The sequence below is a fragment of the Gorilla gorilla genome, chromosome 20 (assembly GCF_029281585.2).
Source record: "Gorilla gorilla gorilla isolate KB3781 chromosome 20, NHGRI_mGorGor1-v2.1_pri, whole genome shotgun sequence".
Lineage (NCBI taxonomy): Eukaryota > Metazoa > Chordata > Mammalia > Primates > Hominidae > Gorilla > Gorilla gorilla.
In genome coordinates, this window is record NC_073244.2 from 65,717,520 (window position 1) to 65,734,128 (window position 16,609).

Here is a 16,609-nt window from a genome sequence, read left to right on the forward strand (position 1 = left end):
TACTCTTTGTTGAATGTTGATTAAATTCAATTGCACTAATAACATTTTTTATATTCAAAAATACAAATGTTGGCTGGGTGCGGTGGCTCACGCCTGTATTCCCAGCACTTTGGGAGGCCGAGGCGGGCAGATCACCTGAGTTTGAGAGTTTGAGAACAGCCTGACCAACATGGAGAAACCCCGTCTCTACTAAAAATACAAAATTAGCCGGCGTGGTGGCGCATGCCTGTAATTTCAGCTATTCGGGAGGCTGAGCCAGGAGAATCACTTGAACCTGGGAGGCGAAGGTTGTGGTGAGCCGAGATCGAGCCACTGCACTCCAGCCTGGGTGGCTGAGGGAGACTCCGTCTCAAAAAAAAAAAAAAAAAGTCACCAATGAACTTGCTGTGCTGGCCCAAAGGCAGGAGAAGAAAGCCGCCCTTAAAGGAGAAATTTGCAAAGACAAAATGAGGTGATGAGAAAAAGCTGAGTTCTAGGAAATACCTGAGAGATCATCCAGGTGGTTCACAAATAGCAGAAAATCCAGGTGCAGTGTGAGAGGAGTGAGTAGGTTAGATAGGAATCTGGGTGGCTGAGCGGTAAGGACATATGCACTGACCTCCCGCAACCTTGACAAAGATCAAAGCAAGAATTTTTTTTTTTTTGAGATGGAGTCTGGCTCTATCACCCAGGCTGGAGTACAGTGGGGCGATCTTGGCTCACTGCAACCTCTGCCTCCTGGGTTCAAGCAATTCCCCTGCCTCAGCCTCCCAAGGAGCTGGGACTACAGGTATCCACCACCACGCCGAGCTAATTTTTGTATTTTTAGTAGAGACAGGGATTCACCATGTTGGCTAGGATGGTCTCGATCTCTTGACCTCGTGATCTGCCTGCCTCGGCCTCCTAAAGTTCTGGCATTATAGGCATGAGCCACTGCGCCCAGCCTATTTATTTATTTTTTGAGACACGGTCTCACTCTGTCCCCAGGCTGGAATGCAGTGGCACAATCTTGGCTCACTGCAACCTCTGCCTCCCAGGTTCAAGCAATTCTCTTGCCTCAGCCTCCCAAGTAGCTGAGATTACAGGTGCGCACCACCATGCCTGGGTAATTTTTGTATTTTTTTGGTAGAGACGGGGTTTCGCCATGTTGCCCAGGCTAGTCTCGAACTCCCGGCCTCAAGTGATCGTCCGCCTCGGCCTCCCAAAGTGCTGGGGTTACAGGTGTGAGCCACTGCGCTCGGCCAAAATACTATATTTAAATATTTGTTGAGTGGATGACTGGTGGAATGATTTTCTTCTGGTTATTTCTCTGTGTTTTCCAATGTATTTATAACCAATACATGTTGGCGTTACTAGTAATAGGGATCACCTAATTTCTATTTGAATCAGTGTTTGAAAACGTTTATGAAGGTGTGTCTGACTAAGGCAAGCTAGGATCAAAGGGAGCAGGGTGGCTTGGGGCGGAGACCAGGGGGAATGAGAGGGTGGGAAGGGGTGGGCTTTAATCCTATCAAAGTTGAGTGGGCTCTCAGCCTATATAAGAACGCAGCCGCAGTGAGCCCTGTTCTTTCTGGAAGACCTGAGGTGTGGACGTATCATTGGCCTCTGTGAGTATTGCCATGTTATTTTATTTTCTTTTATTTTACTTTATTTTTCAGGGTCAGGATCTCACTGTCGCCCAGGATGAAGTGCACAGGTAGGATGATGGCGCCTTGCAGCCTCGACCTCCTGGGACTCACCCTTTTAGCCTCCAGTAGCTGGGACCACAGGCGCGCACCACCATTCCCACGTGCGTTTTTTTGCCTTTATTTATTTATTTTTTTTGTAGAGTTGGGGTTTTGCTATGTTATCCAAGCTGGTCTCGAACTCCTGGGCTCAAGCAATCCTACCACCGTAGCCTTCCGAGTAGCTGGGACTACAGGCTTGAGCCACCCCGCCCAGCCGGGCTGTACTTTTGTTCTATTTCTGTGATTTTTTTTCAGTCTTAAGGACGAAGGCCCCACTGTCCCTCACACGTGTTCCTTCCTACTTGCATTGTACTCAGTCCTCCAGGCTTGGATCTGGAGGCTATGGGCGGGGGAGTGCTTTGAATATCTATACGTGGAAAGCCTTGTTTTTTACTTTTTAAGAAAGGGTAGTTAAATTCGTGTTTTGTAGACCTTCGACAGTTCATCAAGGGCTACTCTCCACCTCCTTGCTTAAAAGCCTCTTCTGATGGGTAAGTGCTTCCACTTGCGATCGCCGCCTTGCCGCATCCCCTCAGCCTGTGGCACTCAAACTGTGGGGGCACTTTCTGCTCTCTGGTGAAAGTGCCGCCATCTTTTGAGTGTTACCGCTTGAGAAAACTCAACCCGCGGAGAATATACCATTTTGATTGGGTGGGGGGGTGGGTAGCTGGATGGCCCTAGACCCTGCCTATGGCCGTTTCCTCGTAATATAAATTTCTTGGCCAGGGCTCTTGCAGATGGAGCGGCTCACCCTGTGGGCCTCAAATGTGGAGCACTATTCTGATGTCCAAGTGGAAAGTGCTGCGACATTTGAGCGCCACCGGTGACGCCCTTATCAACGGATGTCGTGGAGCTCGGTCTTCTGCAGGAACTAAAGAGCCTGTGGTTTTGATTCCCAGCCGGAAACTGTCTTGGGTATAGGTCCCTTACAGCGTCTGGCTGTAATGGCTCCGGAAAGCCTGGGGAAGGGAAGGGGGCCTCCTGGGCTTTCACCTGACACAGCTAAGGGAATCTGGGTTAGATGGTGAAAGGAAGAGAGCGTTCAGAGGGCGGCTGTGCGCCTGCGCCGGGCACGGTGGCTCACACCTGTAATCCCAGAACTTTGGGGAGCCGAGGCGGGTGGATCATGAGGTCAGGAGATTGAGACCATCCTGGCTAACACGGTGAAACACCTTTTCTACTAAAAGTACAAAACATGAGCCGGGCGTGGTGGCGGGCGCCTGTAGTTCCAGCTACTTGGGAGGCTGAGGCAGGAGAATGGCCTGAACCCGGGAGGCGGAGCTTGCAGTGAGCCGAGATGGCGCCATTGCACTCCAGCCTGGGCGACAGAGCAAGACTCATTCTCAAAAAAAAAAAAAACAAAAAAACAGCAGCTGTGACCAAGGGGCTGTATGCACAAAGGAATACTTTTTCCTGTTGGTGTTATAATTGATATGTAACGTTCCTTTTCCCCCATAGCAAGCAAATTTATTGCTGACATTTAACATGTGCTTGGATGCTTGGAGGCCAACCTCTTGTAGGCAAGAAAGTCACAGTGATGGCAGATCCTTGCGAGGAGCTCATACTGGGATACTCAAAATGGGGGCGCTTTCCTTTTTGTCTGTACTGGGAAGTGCTTCGATTTTGGGGTGTCCCTGTTTGAGTAGGGCATCACGAACCATCCTGCTTCAAGGGAGCCTGCGGGTCTTTGACTGCAGCTTCAGCTATGACCTGGAGTTCCCGGGCTTCTCTGCGGGGCACCAGTCTGTATGCTCCATTTTAGATAATAAAAATTGGCATATTCTGGAGTGGGCAGGATCCGGGGTTCACCTGCAGATGAACAGGGCAGGAAAAGCTTGATGGGTTGTCGGGGAATCTGGTTGGCCTTAAAGGGAATTTGGGGTCCTGTTCCTGAATTTGGTTAGGCAGCATGCATGTAAGGCTGAAGTGAGTTTGGCCAGAGCATGGGCTGGAGTGCTTCCACCCTGCTACACGGACAATGCCACAGTCTCACTTTTCCTAACTTTTTTTTTAATAAAATGTTGTGAACAACATCATGTGTTTCTGGTCTATTGGGTTCCTCTGCCACCCACAAGTGCTGGGATTACAGGCATAAGCCTCATGTCTGGCGTTACTGAAGCTTCTTCTATGACCCAAGTACATTGCCTAAAAATACTTGTCGGTATTTTGTGCTTCCCTTCTACCCCTGCTAGAACTTAAGAGTTCTGCTCTTTAAACAAGTTTAGAAAATAAGGCCGGGCACAGTGGCAGCACTGCCGAGGCCGAGGCAGGCTGATCATGAGGTCAGATCAAGACCATCCTGGCTAACACGGTGAAACCACATCTCTACTAAAAAATACAAAAAAAATTAGCCGGGCATGGCGGTGGGTGCCTGTAGTCACAGGCTGAGGCAGAAGGGCATGAACCCGGGAGGTGGAGCTTGCAGCCAGCCGAGATTGTGCCACTGCACTCCAGCCTGGGTGACAGAGCGAGACTGTCTAAAAAAAACCACCCATGCTGAATCAGTGTGGTGGCACCATCACAGCTCCCTGCAGGCCTGAGCTCCCTAGATCAAAAGATCCTCCCATATAAGCACCCCCTCACCCCACCCTTAGTAGCTGGTACCACAGGAGTGTGTCTGCCCATGCTCCACTAATGTTTAGTAGAAATTGGGGTCTCATACATTGGCCAGCTTGGTCTGAAACTTACGGGGAATGAAACATCCCTCCTTTAGTAGAGATAGGGCTTTACCGTCTTGCCCTCCGTGGCCTCCCTGGGATGACGGGTGTGAGCCACAGTGCTAGGCCTAAGTTCATTTTTGGAAGGTTTTTTTGTTTGAGACGGTCTCGTGCTCTCGCTCAGGTTGGAGTGCAATGGCGCGATCTTGGTTCACTGCAACCTCCGCCAGCTTAAGCGATTCTCCTGCCTCCGCCTCCCAAGTAGCTGGGATTACAGGCATAAGCCACCACGCCTGGCTATTTTTTTTTGCATTTTTTTTTAGTAGAGATGGGGTTTCTCCACGTTGGCCAGGCTGCTCTGGAACTCCTGATCCCGGATGATCCACCCACCTCGGCCTCCCAAAGTGCTGGGATTATAGGCGTGAGCCACCACGTGGGGCCTTCCGTAGGTTCTTAGTTGCTGTTTGCCCTATCACTGGTTTCCAGGTCTGCTGGCCACTATCCCCTGTAGGTGTTCCAAACCCTCGCGGCTGCTTTGCCCATTCCACAGTATCTGAACTGAAGTAAGATCTCAAATTCAAGGGAGTTTTGTTTTGCTATTTGTACCCGCAATTCATAAAGCAGTTGTAGCCTCTGTCCCAATACCGCCACCGCTGGTGGGGAGTCCGCCACGGTAACCAGTAAGACTTCTCTTTATATTTGACCTACCTGGGCCTCCTGTCATCTTTTCTACGGGCAGCTTGGGGATTGTTAGTTGAGGGGTTTTTTTTGTTTTTTTTTAAAGAGATGGAGTCTCGCTCTGTCGCCAGACTGGAGTGCAATGGCATGATCTTGGCTCACTGCAACCTCTACCTCCCGGGTTCAAGCGATTCTTTTGCCTCAGCCTCCCGAGTAGCTGGTATTATAGGCACCCACCACCATGCCCAGCTAATTTTTTTTGGATTTTTAGTAGAGATGGGGTTTCCCCATGTTGGCCAGGCTGGTCTCACTAAACTCCTGGCCTCAAGTGATCCACCCACCTTGGCCTCCCATAATTCTGGGATTACAGGTTTGAGCCACTGCGCCCAGCCTTTAGTTCAGTTTCTTAAGCTTGTTTAGGGTTTAGCCTATATGGCCAGCAGGGTATAGGTGGGGGTGGTTTGTAAGCAGGGCTGTTTGCTTCAGAAGCAGCTGTGGAAACAGGACTGAATGCAGACATATAAAGAATATTGGGTAAATAACTTTTTTAAAAATTTAGAGATAGGATCCCACTATGTTGCCCAATCTGGTCTTGAAACCTAAACAATCTCTTATCCCAAAGGGCTGGGATTGCAGAAAGCTTAAGGCACAGTTTTACGTGGTAATGGTGGGCCATTTTTAGTTTTTTCTATAGACGATCATGTCATCTAGGCTGGAATGTAGAGGTTCTATCGAGCTAGGTGTAGCCTCCACTTCCTGGACTCGCATTCCTTTTTCCTCAGCTTCAGTAGCTGGGTCTACACGTGAATATCCCTTCTGGGGTAGATAGATAGTAGTACATAGAGTAGATAATTTTTTTGTGTTCAGGCGGCACCTTAAGGTTGGTGTAAAAATTCTTGGCCTTCTAAAGAGCTGGAATTAGACATGAGCTGTTGCACCTGGCCAATGGGACAATTATGTCTACAGGACTGAGTCAGTATCTGATCTCAGGAGTTGTAAGGTCACTTTTTCTGAAATTGCCTCAGTCTCCTTGCAGGTTCTGGTCTGTAGATCTCCAGTGTGTGGGCTGAGCACAGCATTGGGACCTGATTTCCCACCGGGCACTGACATAGTTTAAAGATTCTTAGTTCGAATTCCTAGTAATGGGAATATAGGTTTCTGTGTATTGAAATGGGAATATGGATTTCTTTTTTTTTTTTTTTAGACAGAGTCTTGCTCTGTCACTGGGCTGGAGTGCAGTGGCACAATCTCGGCTCACTGCAACCTCCACCTCCTGGGTTCAAGTGATTCCCCTGCCTCAGCCTCCTGAGTAGCTGGGACTACAGGTGCCCTCCACCACGCCCTGCTAATTTTTTGTATTTTAGTAGAGACGGGTTTCACCATGTTGGCCAGGATGATCTTGATCGCCTCACCTTGTGATCCACCCGCCTTGGCCTCCCAAAGTGCTGGGATTACAAGCGTGAGCCTCTGCACCCAGCGAAGGGAATATAGATTCTTTTTTTTTTTTTTGAGACGGCGTCTCACTCTGTCACCCAGGCTGGAGTGCAGTGGCGTGATCTCGGCTCACTGCAACCTCTGTCTCCCGGGTTCAAGTGATTCTCCTGCCTCAGCCTCCCGAGTAGCTGGGATTACACGCATGTGCTATCACGCCTGGTTAATTCTATATTTTTATTAAGAGACGGGGTTTCTCCATGTTGGTCAGGCTGGTCTTGAACTCCCGACCTCAGGTGATCTGCCCTCCTTGGCCTCCCAAAGTGCTGGGATTACAGGTATGAGTCACCACACCCATTTTTTTTTTTTTTTTTTTTTAAAAGATGGAGTCTCGCTCTGTCGCCCAGGCTGGAGTGCAGTGGCGCAATCTCGGCTCACTGCAACCTCTGCCTCCCAGGTGCAAGCGATTCTCCTGCCTCAGCCTCCCCAGCAGCTGGGACTATAGGTGCATGCCACCACACCCAGCTAATTTTTTGTATTTTTAGTAGAGATGGGGTTTCACCGTGTTAGCCAGGATGGAATTGATCTCTTGACCTAGTGATCCGCCCGCCTCGGCCTCCCAAAGTGCTGGGATTACAGGCATGAGCCACTGCGCCCAGCCTAGTTTTTGTATTTTTAGTAGGTTTTACCATGTTGGCCAGGCTGGTCTCGAACTCCTGATCTTACCTGATCTGCCTGCCTCGGCCTCCGAAAGTATTTGGATTACAGGCGTGAGCCACCGCACCTGGCGGGCTCTGTATTTTTGTTGAAAGCACAGTGTATAATAGGTTATGGCCAGCCTACACGTGGCCTTGTAGGTGTCAGTTCTTGGCAGGGCCCAGTGAATTCCAGGCAGGGGGCCATCCTGACATCCCTGCCACCTTAAGATTTCAGGCATTATCCCCTCCAGCAAGGGAGGATCAGGGCTGTTGGCATAACAAGCATTCTGAGGGTTAGCTTGCATACCAGACTCTTCCCAAATGCTGAGTGCCCCATGTATCCTGTGACATTTGAGAATAGGCTTTCCTCAACTTGGCACAATTTGCCTTTGGACCAAGTGCTTTGTGCTGTGCATTCCTTGCTGGATGTTGGCATGCATTCCTAGTGTCATCCACTAGCTGGCAGTGGCACCCACCCCAGAGCTCAAATATTACTTTGTCCTGATGCAGCCAGGGCTTGGCAGGGCTGGGTGGCCTCTGAGGGCCCCTACTGGCCATTTTTCACCGTCTCCCTCTGTTGCCCAGGCTGGGGCGCAGTGGTGCAATGACAGCTCGCTGCAGCCTCGACCTCCTGGGCTCAAGCGATCTTCCCACCTCAGTCCCCAGAGTAGCTGGGACTACAGGCATGTGCTGCTACTCCTGGGTAATTGTACTAATTAATAGTAGTTGGCTAATTAGTAACAGTGGAGTCTTGCTATGTTGCTTAGGCTGGTCTCTAACTCCTGGACTTAAGCAACCCATCTTGCCTCCACCTTCGAAAGTATGGGGGTTACAGGTGTGAGACACCGCACCTGGCCCCTGTTGGGCTTTACCCCTCCTGTTAGGGGCCATCAAACCTCTCTTAGTTGGTCATCCCTTAAAGCTCCGTCAAACTTTTTTTTTTTTTTTTTGAGATGGAGTCCCACTCTGTCGCCCAGGCTGGAGTGCAGTGACGCGATCTCGGCTCACTGCAACCTCCACCTCCCGGGTTCAAGCGATTCTCCTGCCTCAGCCTCCTGAGTAGCTGGGACTACAGGTGCCCGCCACCATGCCTGGCTATTTTTTTTTTTATTTTTAGTAGAGACAGGGTTTCACCATCTTGGCCAGGCTGATCTCAAACTCCTGACCTCGTGATCCACCTGCCTCAGCCTCTCGAAGTGCTGGGATTACATACATGAGCCACCATGCCTGGCCAGCTCTGTCAAACATTAATTTGATCCCAAGCAGAGGGACTTTTGATCTCAATCTGCATGAGTTTGTCTCTAGGAAGGAGGCTGATCATTATGCTGTGGGGGTGATGAGCACCCTCCCATCTTCCTCTGTCCAGATTTCAGGGGAGAGCCAGCAGATAGGACCATTCAGCAACCAATGTCCAAATAAGGTTTTGTTACTCGAAGCACTGCCAACCTACTGTGGGTCATTCTATTCAGGTCCATCCCAAATAACCTGTGGACACAAGAGTTGATATTATTCCAGTGCACTACTGTGGCATTCAATTAATAAGCCTTAAGTATCTATTGTGCACTACCGTGATAAGATCATTCCATGATCCTCCAGAAATTCCACCCAACGCTGCTGGAAAGTAGGCTTACCGCATGCTACACGCAAGTCCCCAAGCTGTGTTAACTGCATAATTTTTTTTTTTTTTTTTTGAGACAGAGTCTCATTCTGTCACCCAGGCTGGAGTGCAGTGGTGCAATCTCAGCTCACTGCAACCTCCGCCTCCCAGGTTCAAGCGATTCTCCTGCCTCAGCCTCCCTAGTAGCTGGGACTACAGGCGCCCGCCATCACGCCCGGCTAATTTTTTGTATTTTTAGTAGAGACAAGGTTTCACCGTGTTAGCCAGGATGGTCCTAATCTCCTAACCTCGTGATCCGCCCGCCTCGGCATCCCAAAGTGCTGGGATTACAGGCGTGAGCCACCACGCCTGGCCATAATTTTTTTTTTTTTAATACTGAGTCTTGCTGTCACTCAGGCTGGAGTGGGGTGGTGCGATCTCGGCTCACTGCAACCTCCACGTCCCATGTCCTAGTGATCCTCCCACCTCAGCCTCCCTAGTAGCTGGGACTACAGAGTAGCTGGGACTATAGGCGCGTGCTACCATGCCCAACTAATTTTTGTATTTTTAGCAGAGACAGGGATTCACCATTGTTGGCCAGGCTGGTCTGGAACTCCTGACCTCAAGCGATCTGCTCATCTTGGCCTCCGAAAGTGCTGGGATTACAGGTGTGAGCCGCCACACCTGGCCAATTCATAATTTATCATAGCCTTATGAAGATGCAACTATGTTGTCCATTTATTTTTTCTTTCCCCAAGATGGAGTCTTGCTCTGTTGCCCAGGCTGGAGTGCAGTGGCATGATCTCGGCTCACTGCAACCTCCGCCTCCTGGCTTCAAGCGATTCTCCTGCCTCAGCCTCCCAAGTAGCTGGGATTACAGGCATGTGCCACCATGCCTGGCTAATTTTTGTATAGAGCCACCCGCTCCCAGCCGTAAGTTTTTGTATTTTTAGTAGAGATGTGGTTTTGCTGTGTTGGCCAGGCTGGTCTTGAACTCCTGGCCTCAAGTGATTTGCCTGCCTTGGCCTTTTTTTTCTTGAGACAAGTTCCTGCTGGGTCACCCAGTGGCGTAATCATGGTTCACTGCAGACTTAAACTCCTAAGCTCAAAGGATCCTCCCACCTCAGCCCCCTGAGTAGCTTTGACTAGAGGTGTGTGCCACCATACCTGGTGTGTGCGTCTGTGTGTGTGTGTGTGTGTGTGTGTAAAGAAAGCAATTTTCCTAACTCAGCCTGTCAAAGTACTGGGATTACAGGCACCATCCCCTGCACCCAGCCTAAACTTCGATTGCATCGCTGCACTCCAGCCTGGGCCACAGCAAGATCCTGTCCAAAAAAAAAAGCAATTGGAGTTTGAACCCAGGCAGAGTAATTCTAGATTCTCACTCGAATTACAGTGACCTCCAATGCAACTGGTGAGCCACGATGGTCCCCTTCAACAGACAAGGAAATTTTTTTTGAGATGGAGTCTCACTCTGTCACCCAGGCTGGAGTGCAGTGGCGTGATCTTGGCTCATTGCAAGCTCCACCTCCCGGGTTCACACCATTCTCCTGCCTCAGCCTCCTGAGTAGCTGGGACTACAGGCGCCCGCCACCACGCCCGGCTAATTTTTTGTGTTTTTAGTAGAGACGGGGTTTCGCCATGTTAGCCAGGATGGTCTCGATCTCCTGACCTCGTGATCCACCCGCCTCGGCCTCCCAAAGTGCTGGGATTATAGGTGTGAGCCACCGCGCCCGGCCTCAGACAAGGAAATTATCCAAGGTCACACAGCCAGTAGATGACATAGGTAATATTTGGCCTCATCTGTATGCCCCCTAATTGCATACACGAGTGCATAACGTATTTGTCCATCCAGCTTATCTACCCTCATGCTCCCAGCCCAATGTCCAGCCTCCTCCAGAAAGAACTGGTCATCATCCCTCACCAGAGGACTCGGAGTTTGCAGCCAGGATGGCTCAGCCGCTTGCAAAGCAGTCGGACACCTGTGTCCCCTAGGGCGTTGTTGGTCAGGTAAAGGTTGGTCAAGGTCTGGTTGATCCCCAGGGTGAAGTAAAGATTCTTACAAGCCTTGGCTGTGAGGCCACAGCTATCCAGCCTGGTGAAGATAAGGAGTTGGTTAAGGTAACATCAGATGCTACTTATGTTATTTGGAGGCAGAGTCTCACCCTGTCTCCCAGGCTGCAGTACAGTGGTGAGATTTCAGCTCACTGCAACCTCCGCCTCCCAGGTTCAAGCGATTCTCCTGCCTCAGCCTCCTGAGTAGCTGGGATTACAGGCGTGCACCACCACCAATTAGCGTGGCTAATTTTTGTATCCTTTTATTTTTGTTTTGTTTGAGATGGAGTCTCCCTCTGTTGCCCATGCTGGAGTGCTGTGGCACGATCTCGGCTCACTGCAACCTCTGCCTCCCGGGTTCAAGTGATTCTCCTGCCTCAGCCTCCCCAGCAGCTGGGACTACAGGCGAGAGCCACCACACCCAACTAATTGTATTTTTAGTAGAGACAGGGTTTCACCATGTTGGCCAGAATGGTCTCAATCTCTTGACCTCGTGATCCACCCGCCTCAGCCTCCCAAAGTGCTGGGATTACAGGCATGAGCCACTGTGCCCGGCCGTAATTTTTATATCTTTAGTGGAGAGGGGATTTCACCATGTTGGCCAGACTGGTCTCAAACTCCTGACCTCAAGTGATCCACCAACCTTGGTCTTCCAAAGTGCCGGGATTATAGGCGTGAGCCACTATGCCCAGCCTCTGAAACATTTAAAAAAATTATCTGGGTTAGGCCGGGCATGGTGGCTCACGCCTGTAATTCCAGCACTTTGGGAGGCCGAGGCAGGCGGATCACCTGAGGTCGGGAGTTCAAGACCAGCCTGACCAACATGAGAAACCCCGTCTCTACTAAAAATGCAAAATTAGCCCGGGGTGGTGGCGCATGCCTGTAATCCCAGCTACTTGGGAGGCTGAGGCAGGAGAATCACTTGAACCCGGGAGGCGGAGGTTTCAGTGAGCCCAGATCGCACCATTGCACTCCAGCCTGGGCAACAAAAGCAAAACTCTGTCTCAAAAAATATATATATCTGGGCTAGATGGTGCACTCCTGTAATCCCAGCTACTCGGGAGGCTGAGGCAGGAGAATTGCTTGAACCCTGGAGGTGGAGGTTGCAGTGAGCCAAGATCGTGCCACTGCACTCCAGGGTGACAGGGAGACCCTGTTTAACCCTGTTTAAAAAAAATTCCGAATAAACTAGATGATGCCTCATCCCATTCTAAGTCCTTCAGATTAGGGCTACAGCTGGCCTGGCAGAAAGGTGAGGGAGAAAGTCACAATTAACATTTGATTGGAATTTACAGAGCACCAGATTGAATTATTATTATTTTTTTTTCTCGAGATGGAATCTTTCTCTGGCACCTAGGCTGGAGTGCAATGGTGTGATCTCCGCTCACTGCAACCTCCACCTCCTGGGTTCAAGCGGTTCTCCTGCCTCAGCCTCCTGTGTAGCTGGGATTACAGACACCCACACCAGGCTAATTTTTGTATTCCTAATAGAGATGGCCATGTTGGCCAGGCTGGTCTCGAACTCCCGACCTCATGATCCGTCCGCCTTGGACTCCCAAAGTGCTGGGATTACAGGCATGAGCCACCACGCCCAGCCTGAATTATTATTTTTGAGACAGAGTCTTGCTCTATTGCCCAGGCTGGAGGGCAGTGGCGTGATCTCAGCTCACTGTAATCTCGCCTCCCAGGTTCAAGTCATTCTCCTGCCTCAACCTCCTGAGTAGCTGGGATTACAGGCATGCGCCACCACACTGGGTTAATCTTTGTATTTTTGTAGAATGGTGTTTCACCGGTTTGGCCAGGCTGGTCTCGAACTCCTGACCTCAGGTGATCCACCCGCCTCGGCCTCCCAAAGTGCTGGGATTGCAGGCATTAAGCTACCGTGCCCAGCCTCTTTTTTTGTAATTTTGAAATTTTAATTTTTTTTTTTTTTTTTTTTTGAGACAGAGTTTCACTCTTGTTGCCCAGGCTGGAGTGCAATGGCATGATCTCGGCTCACTGCAACCTCTACTTCCCAGGTACAAGCAATTCTCCTGTCTCAGCCTCCCAAGTAGCTTGGATTACAGGCATGTGCCACCAGGCCCGGCTATTTTTTTTGTATTTAGTAGAGACAGGGTTTCACCATGTTAGGCTGGTCTTGGACTCCTGACCTCAGGTGATCCACCCACCTCGGCCTCCCAAAGTGCTGGGATTACAGGCATGCGCCATCGCGCCTGGCCTTAAGTTTTTAAAATTTTAAGTCGGGTAGCACCACCACATCAGAATAAGTTCAGAGAGACTTCCTGTCTTTTGTTTCCACCTCTCTTCTTGCTACCTGAATCTTTTGTAGTGAAGCAGGATAGTTCATAAATAGAAAAATGAAGGATGAGAAAGCGCTTCCACCGTCCAAACGTGACCACCGCCACCCCGTCACTCCCCGATGCTCACCACAGTTTCTGGAGTCTGCAGGTGGGATGTTGCAGCCCCTCAGCCAGCAACCACAGGCCCCAGTCTCCCAGGTCGTTGAAACTCAAGTCCAGCTCCCGGAGGTTGTGGTTGGCCTGGAGCACCACAGAAAGACCCTCACAGGCAGCAGAGCCCAGCCGGCAGATGCCCAACCTGCAAAGACAGGATGCTAGGGCGGAGTGGGAGGCATTCCTCCTGCAAAATCTGCTGGGAGGGCCCTGTGCCAAGCCCTGTGCTGGTTGCAGACAGAGGGACAGACTCAATCTCTACCCTTGAGAGACGAAAAGAAAAAGACGACAGAAGTAGGAAGATGAGAGGAAGGGAGGAATAAGAGAACAGAAGGAAGCAACTAAGAATCAGGCCAGGTTCCCTGGCTCATGCCTGTCATCCCAGCATCTTGGGAGGCTTGAGGCTGGAGGGCTTTTTGAAGTCAGGAGTTTGTGACCAGTCTGGACAACCAATAACTTGTTTGTACAAAAAAAATTTTTTTTTTCTTTTCGCGATGGAGTTTCCCTCTTGTTGTCCAGGCTGGAGTGCAATGGTACAATCTCGGCTCACTGCAACCTCCACCTCCCAAGCTCAAGCGATTCTCCTGCCTCAGTCTCCCAAGTAGATGGGATTACAGGCATGTGGCAACATGCCCGGCTAATTTTTGTATTTTTAGTACAAGCGGGGTTTCACCATGTTGGTCAGGCTGGTTTCGAACTCCTGACCTCAGGTGATCCACCCGCCTCAGCCTCCCATCTACGATTTTTTTTTTTTTTTTTTTTTTTTTTTTTGAGACAGTCTTGCAATGTTGCCCAGGCTGGAGTGCAGTGGCGTGATCTCGGCTCACTGCAACCTCCACCTCCTGGGTTCAAGTGATTCTTCTGCCTCAGCCTCCTGAGTAGCTGAGACTACAGGTGCACACCACCACGCCCAGCTAATTTTTGTATTTTTAGTAGAGACGGGGTTTCACCATTTGGCCAGGATGGTCTCGATCTCTTGACCTCGTGATCCACCCGCCTCAGCCTCCCAAAGTGCTGGGTTTACAGGCATGAACCACTGCACCCAGCCGCGTGTGTGATTTTTTTGTTGTTGGTTTTTGCTGGTGGCTTGATAAAAAAATACACAAAGTGTGTATTTTTGAGCACTTCTACCCACGTCTTGTACTAGTCACTAGGAGATACAGTTGGCATAGCTCCTAGGCTTGTGGAATGCCACCACACACACATATACACAAATTACAAATTTTTCTTTTTTTTTTTAGATGGAGTCCCACTCTGTCGTCCAGGCTGGAGTGCAGTGGCACAATCTCAGCTCACTGCAACCTCCAGCTCCCGGGTTCAAGCAATTCTTCTGCCTCAGCCTCCTGAGTACCTGGACATCAGGCGTCTGCCACCACGCCTGGCTGATTTTTATATTTTTAGTAGAGACGGGGTTTCACCATGTTGGCCAGGCTAGTCTTGAACTCCTGACCTCAGGTCGTCCTCCCACCTTGGCCTCCCAAAGTGCTGGGATTACAGGTGTGAGCCACTGCATCCTGCCTTCAAATTTCAATAAATGATGCTGAGGGGGAAGTATGAGGTCACATAGGATCATAAATCTAGGAACCCAGATTTTAGCTAGGGATTAGAAAGGGTGTCCAGCTGGGTGTAGTGGGTCACACCTGTAATCCCAGCACTTTCGAAGGCCAAAGCCAGAGGATCTCCTAAGGCCAGGAGTTTAACACCAGCCTAGGCAACAAATCGAGACCTTGTCCCTACAAAAAATAAGTAAAAATTGGCCAGGCGCAGTGGCTCACGCCTGTAATCCCAGCACTTTGGGAGGCCGAGGCAGGTGGATCATGAGGTCAGGAGATAGAGACCATCCTGGCTAACACGGTGAAACCCCATCTCTACTAAAAAAAATATTTTTAAAAATTAGCCGGGTATGGTGGCGGGCACCTGTAGTCCCAGCTACTCAGGAGGCTGAGGCAGGAGAATGGTGTGAACCCGGGAGGTGGAGTTTACAGTGAGCCGAGATCGTGCCACTGCACTCCAGCCTGGGCGACAGGGCGAGACTCGTCTCAAAAAAAAGTAAAAATTAGCCAGCTGTGGTGGCATGCGCTTGCAGTCCCAGCTACTCAGGAGGCTGAGTTGGGAGGATGGCTTCAGCCCAGGAGGTCGAGCTATGATCACACCACTCCACTCCAGCACTGGTGACAGAGCAAGACCCTGTCTCAAAATACAAAGTAAAGAGTGTTCAGAAGAAAAATTGAACTTCTCCGGGCAAAGAGGGGACAGAGAGCAGAAGGCATGCCAGGGAATAAGAATTGCTTGTGCAAAGGGCCGTGTGTCAGAAAACCCCATTTTTTTTTTTTTTTTTTTTTTTTGAGACGGAGTTTCACTCTTGTTGCCCAGACTGGAGTGCAATGGCGACATCTCAGCTCACAGCAACTTCCACCTCCCGGGTTCAACGGATTCTCCTGCCTCAGCCTCGCAACTAGCTGGCATTATAGGCATGCGCCACCATGCCTGGCTACTTTTGTATTTTTAGTACAGATGGGGTGTTTCTACATGTTGGTCAGGCTGGTCTCGAATTCCCCACCTCAGGTGATCCTCCCACCTCGGCCTCCCAAAGTGCTGGAATTAAGGTGTCAGCCACCATGCCCGGCCAGAAAAATCGTTTTAAAAAGGCTGATGTAGGCTGGGTGCAGTGGCTCAAGCCTGTAATCACAGCACTTTAGGAGACCATCCTGCTAACATGGTGAAACCCTGTCTCTACTAAAAATACAAAAAATTAGCTGGGTGTGGTGGCGGGCGCCTGTAGTCTCAGCTACTTGGGAGGCTCAAAAAAAAAAAAAAAAAAAGGCTGATGTAGTAGCTAGAGTTTAGGAGCAGAGACAACGTGGCCTCCGTGGTCCCAGGTGAGAGGGCTGCGTTCATGGATTGGGACTCCTAGCGTGGTGAGCAAAACGGGACTCACCGGAGGGTCTGGAGCTTGCACGTGGGATGCCTGAGGCCCTCACACAGCAGCAGCACCCCGAGGTCCCCCAGCTCATTCAGGCTCAGGTCCAGCTCTCTCAGGCTCTGGTTCACACTGAGAGTTGAGGCCAGCTCGTCACAGGCAGCAGCAGTGAGGCAGCAGATCTTCAGCCTGCACAAAGTCCAATTCAACAAGCATTATGGAGGCTTTCCTTTTTTTTTTTTTTTTCTTGAGACAGAGTCTCACTCTGTTGCCCAGGCTGGAGTGCAGTGGTGCAATCTCGGCTCAGCTGCATCCTCCACCTCCCATGTTCAAGCAATTCTCCTGCCTCAGCCTCCTGAATAGCTGGGACTACAAGCGTGTGGCATCATGCCTAGTTAGTTTTTGTATTTTTAG

The 16,609-nt window shown here is 50.2% G+C and overlaps 1 protein-coding gene and 1 non-coding gene across 8 annotated transcripts in view; both read right to left on the bottom strand.

Moving 5' to 3' along the window:
* Positions 1 to 2,217: 2,217 nt before the first annotated feature.
* Positions 2,218 to 2,327, bottom strand: MIR371B (microRNA mir-371b). Its single transcript, NR_106480.1, has one exon. It is a non-coding gene; the product is annotated as a microRNA mir-371b (primary transcript).
* Positions 2,328 to 6,657: 4,330 nt separating this feature from the next.
* Positions 6,658 to 16,609, bottom strand: part of NLRP12 (NLR family pyrin domain containing 12) — a 78,746-nt gene continuing 68,794 nt past the window's right edge. For 5 of the 7 annotated variants that reach the window (XM_063701618.1, XM_063701619.1, XM_063701617.1 and 2 more), the window contains 4 exons: positions 16,214 to 16,384; positions 13,250 to 13,420; positions 10,692 to 10,862; positions 8,177 to 8,655 (listed from right to left, as the gene is read on the bottom strand). In XM_063701618.1, the coding sequence (XP_063557688.1) occupies positions 8,568 to 8,655; positions 10,692 to 10,862; positions 13,250 to 13,420; positions 16,214 to 16,384 (601 nt within the window). In that variant the 3' untranslated portion in view covers positions 8,177 to 8,567. Of the gene's footprint in view, positions 8,656 to 10,691; positions 10,863 to 13,249; positions 13,421 to 16,213; positions 16,385 to 16,609 lie in introns of all 7 variants that reach the window. The other 2 variants (XM_063701620.1, XM_019014917.4) reach the window with 1 other exon arrangement.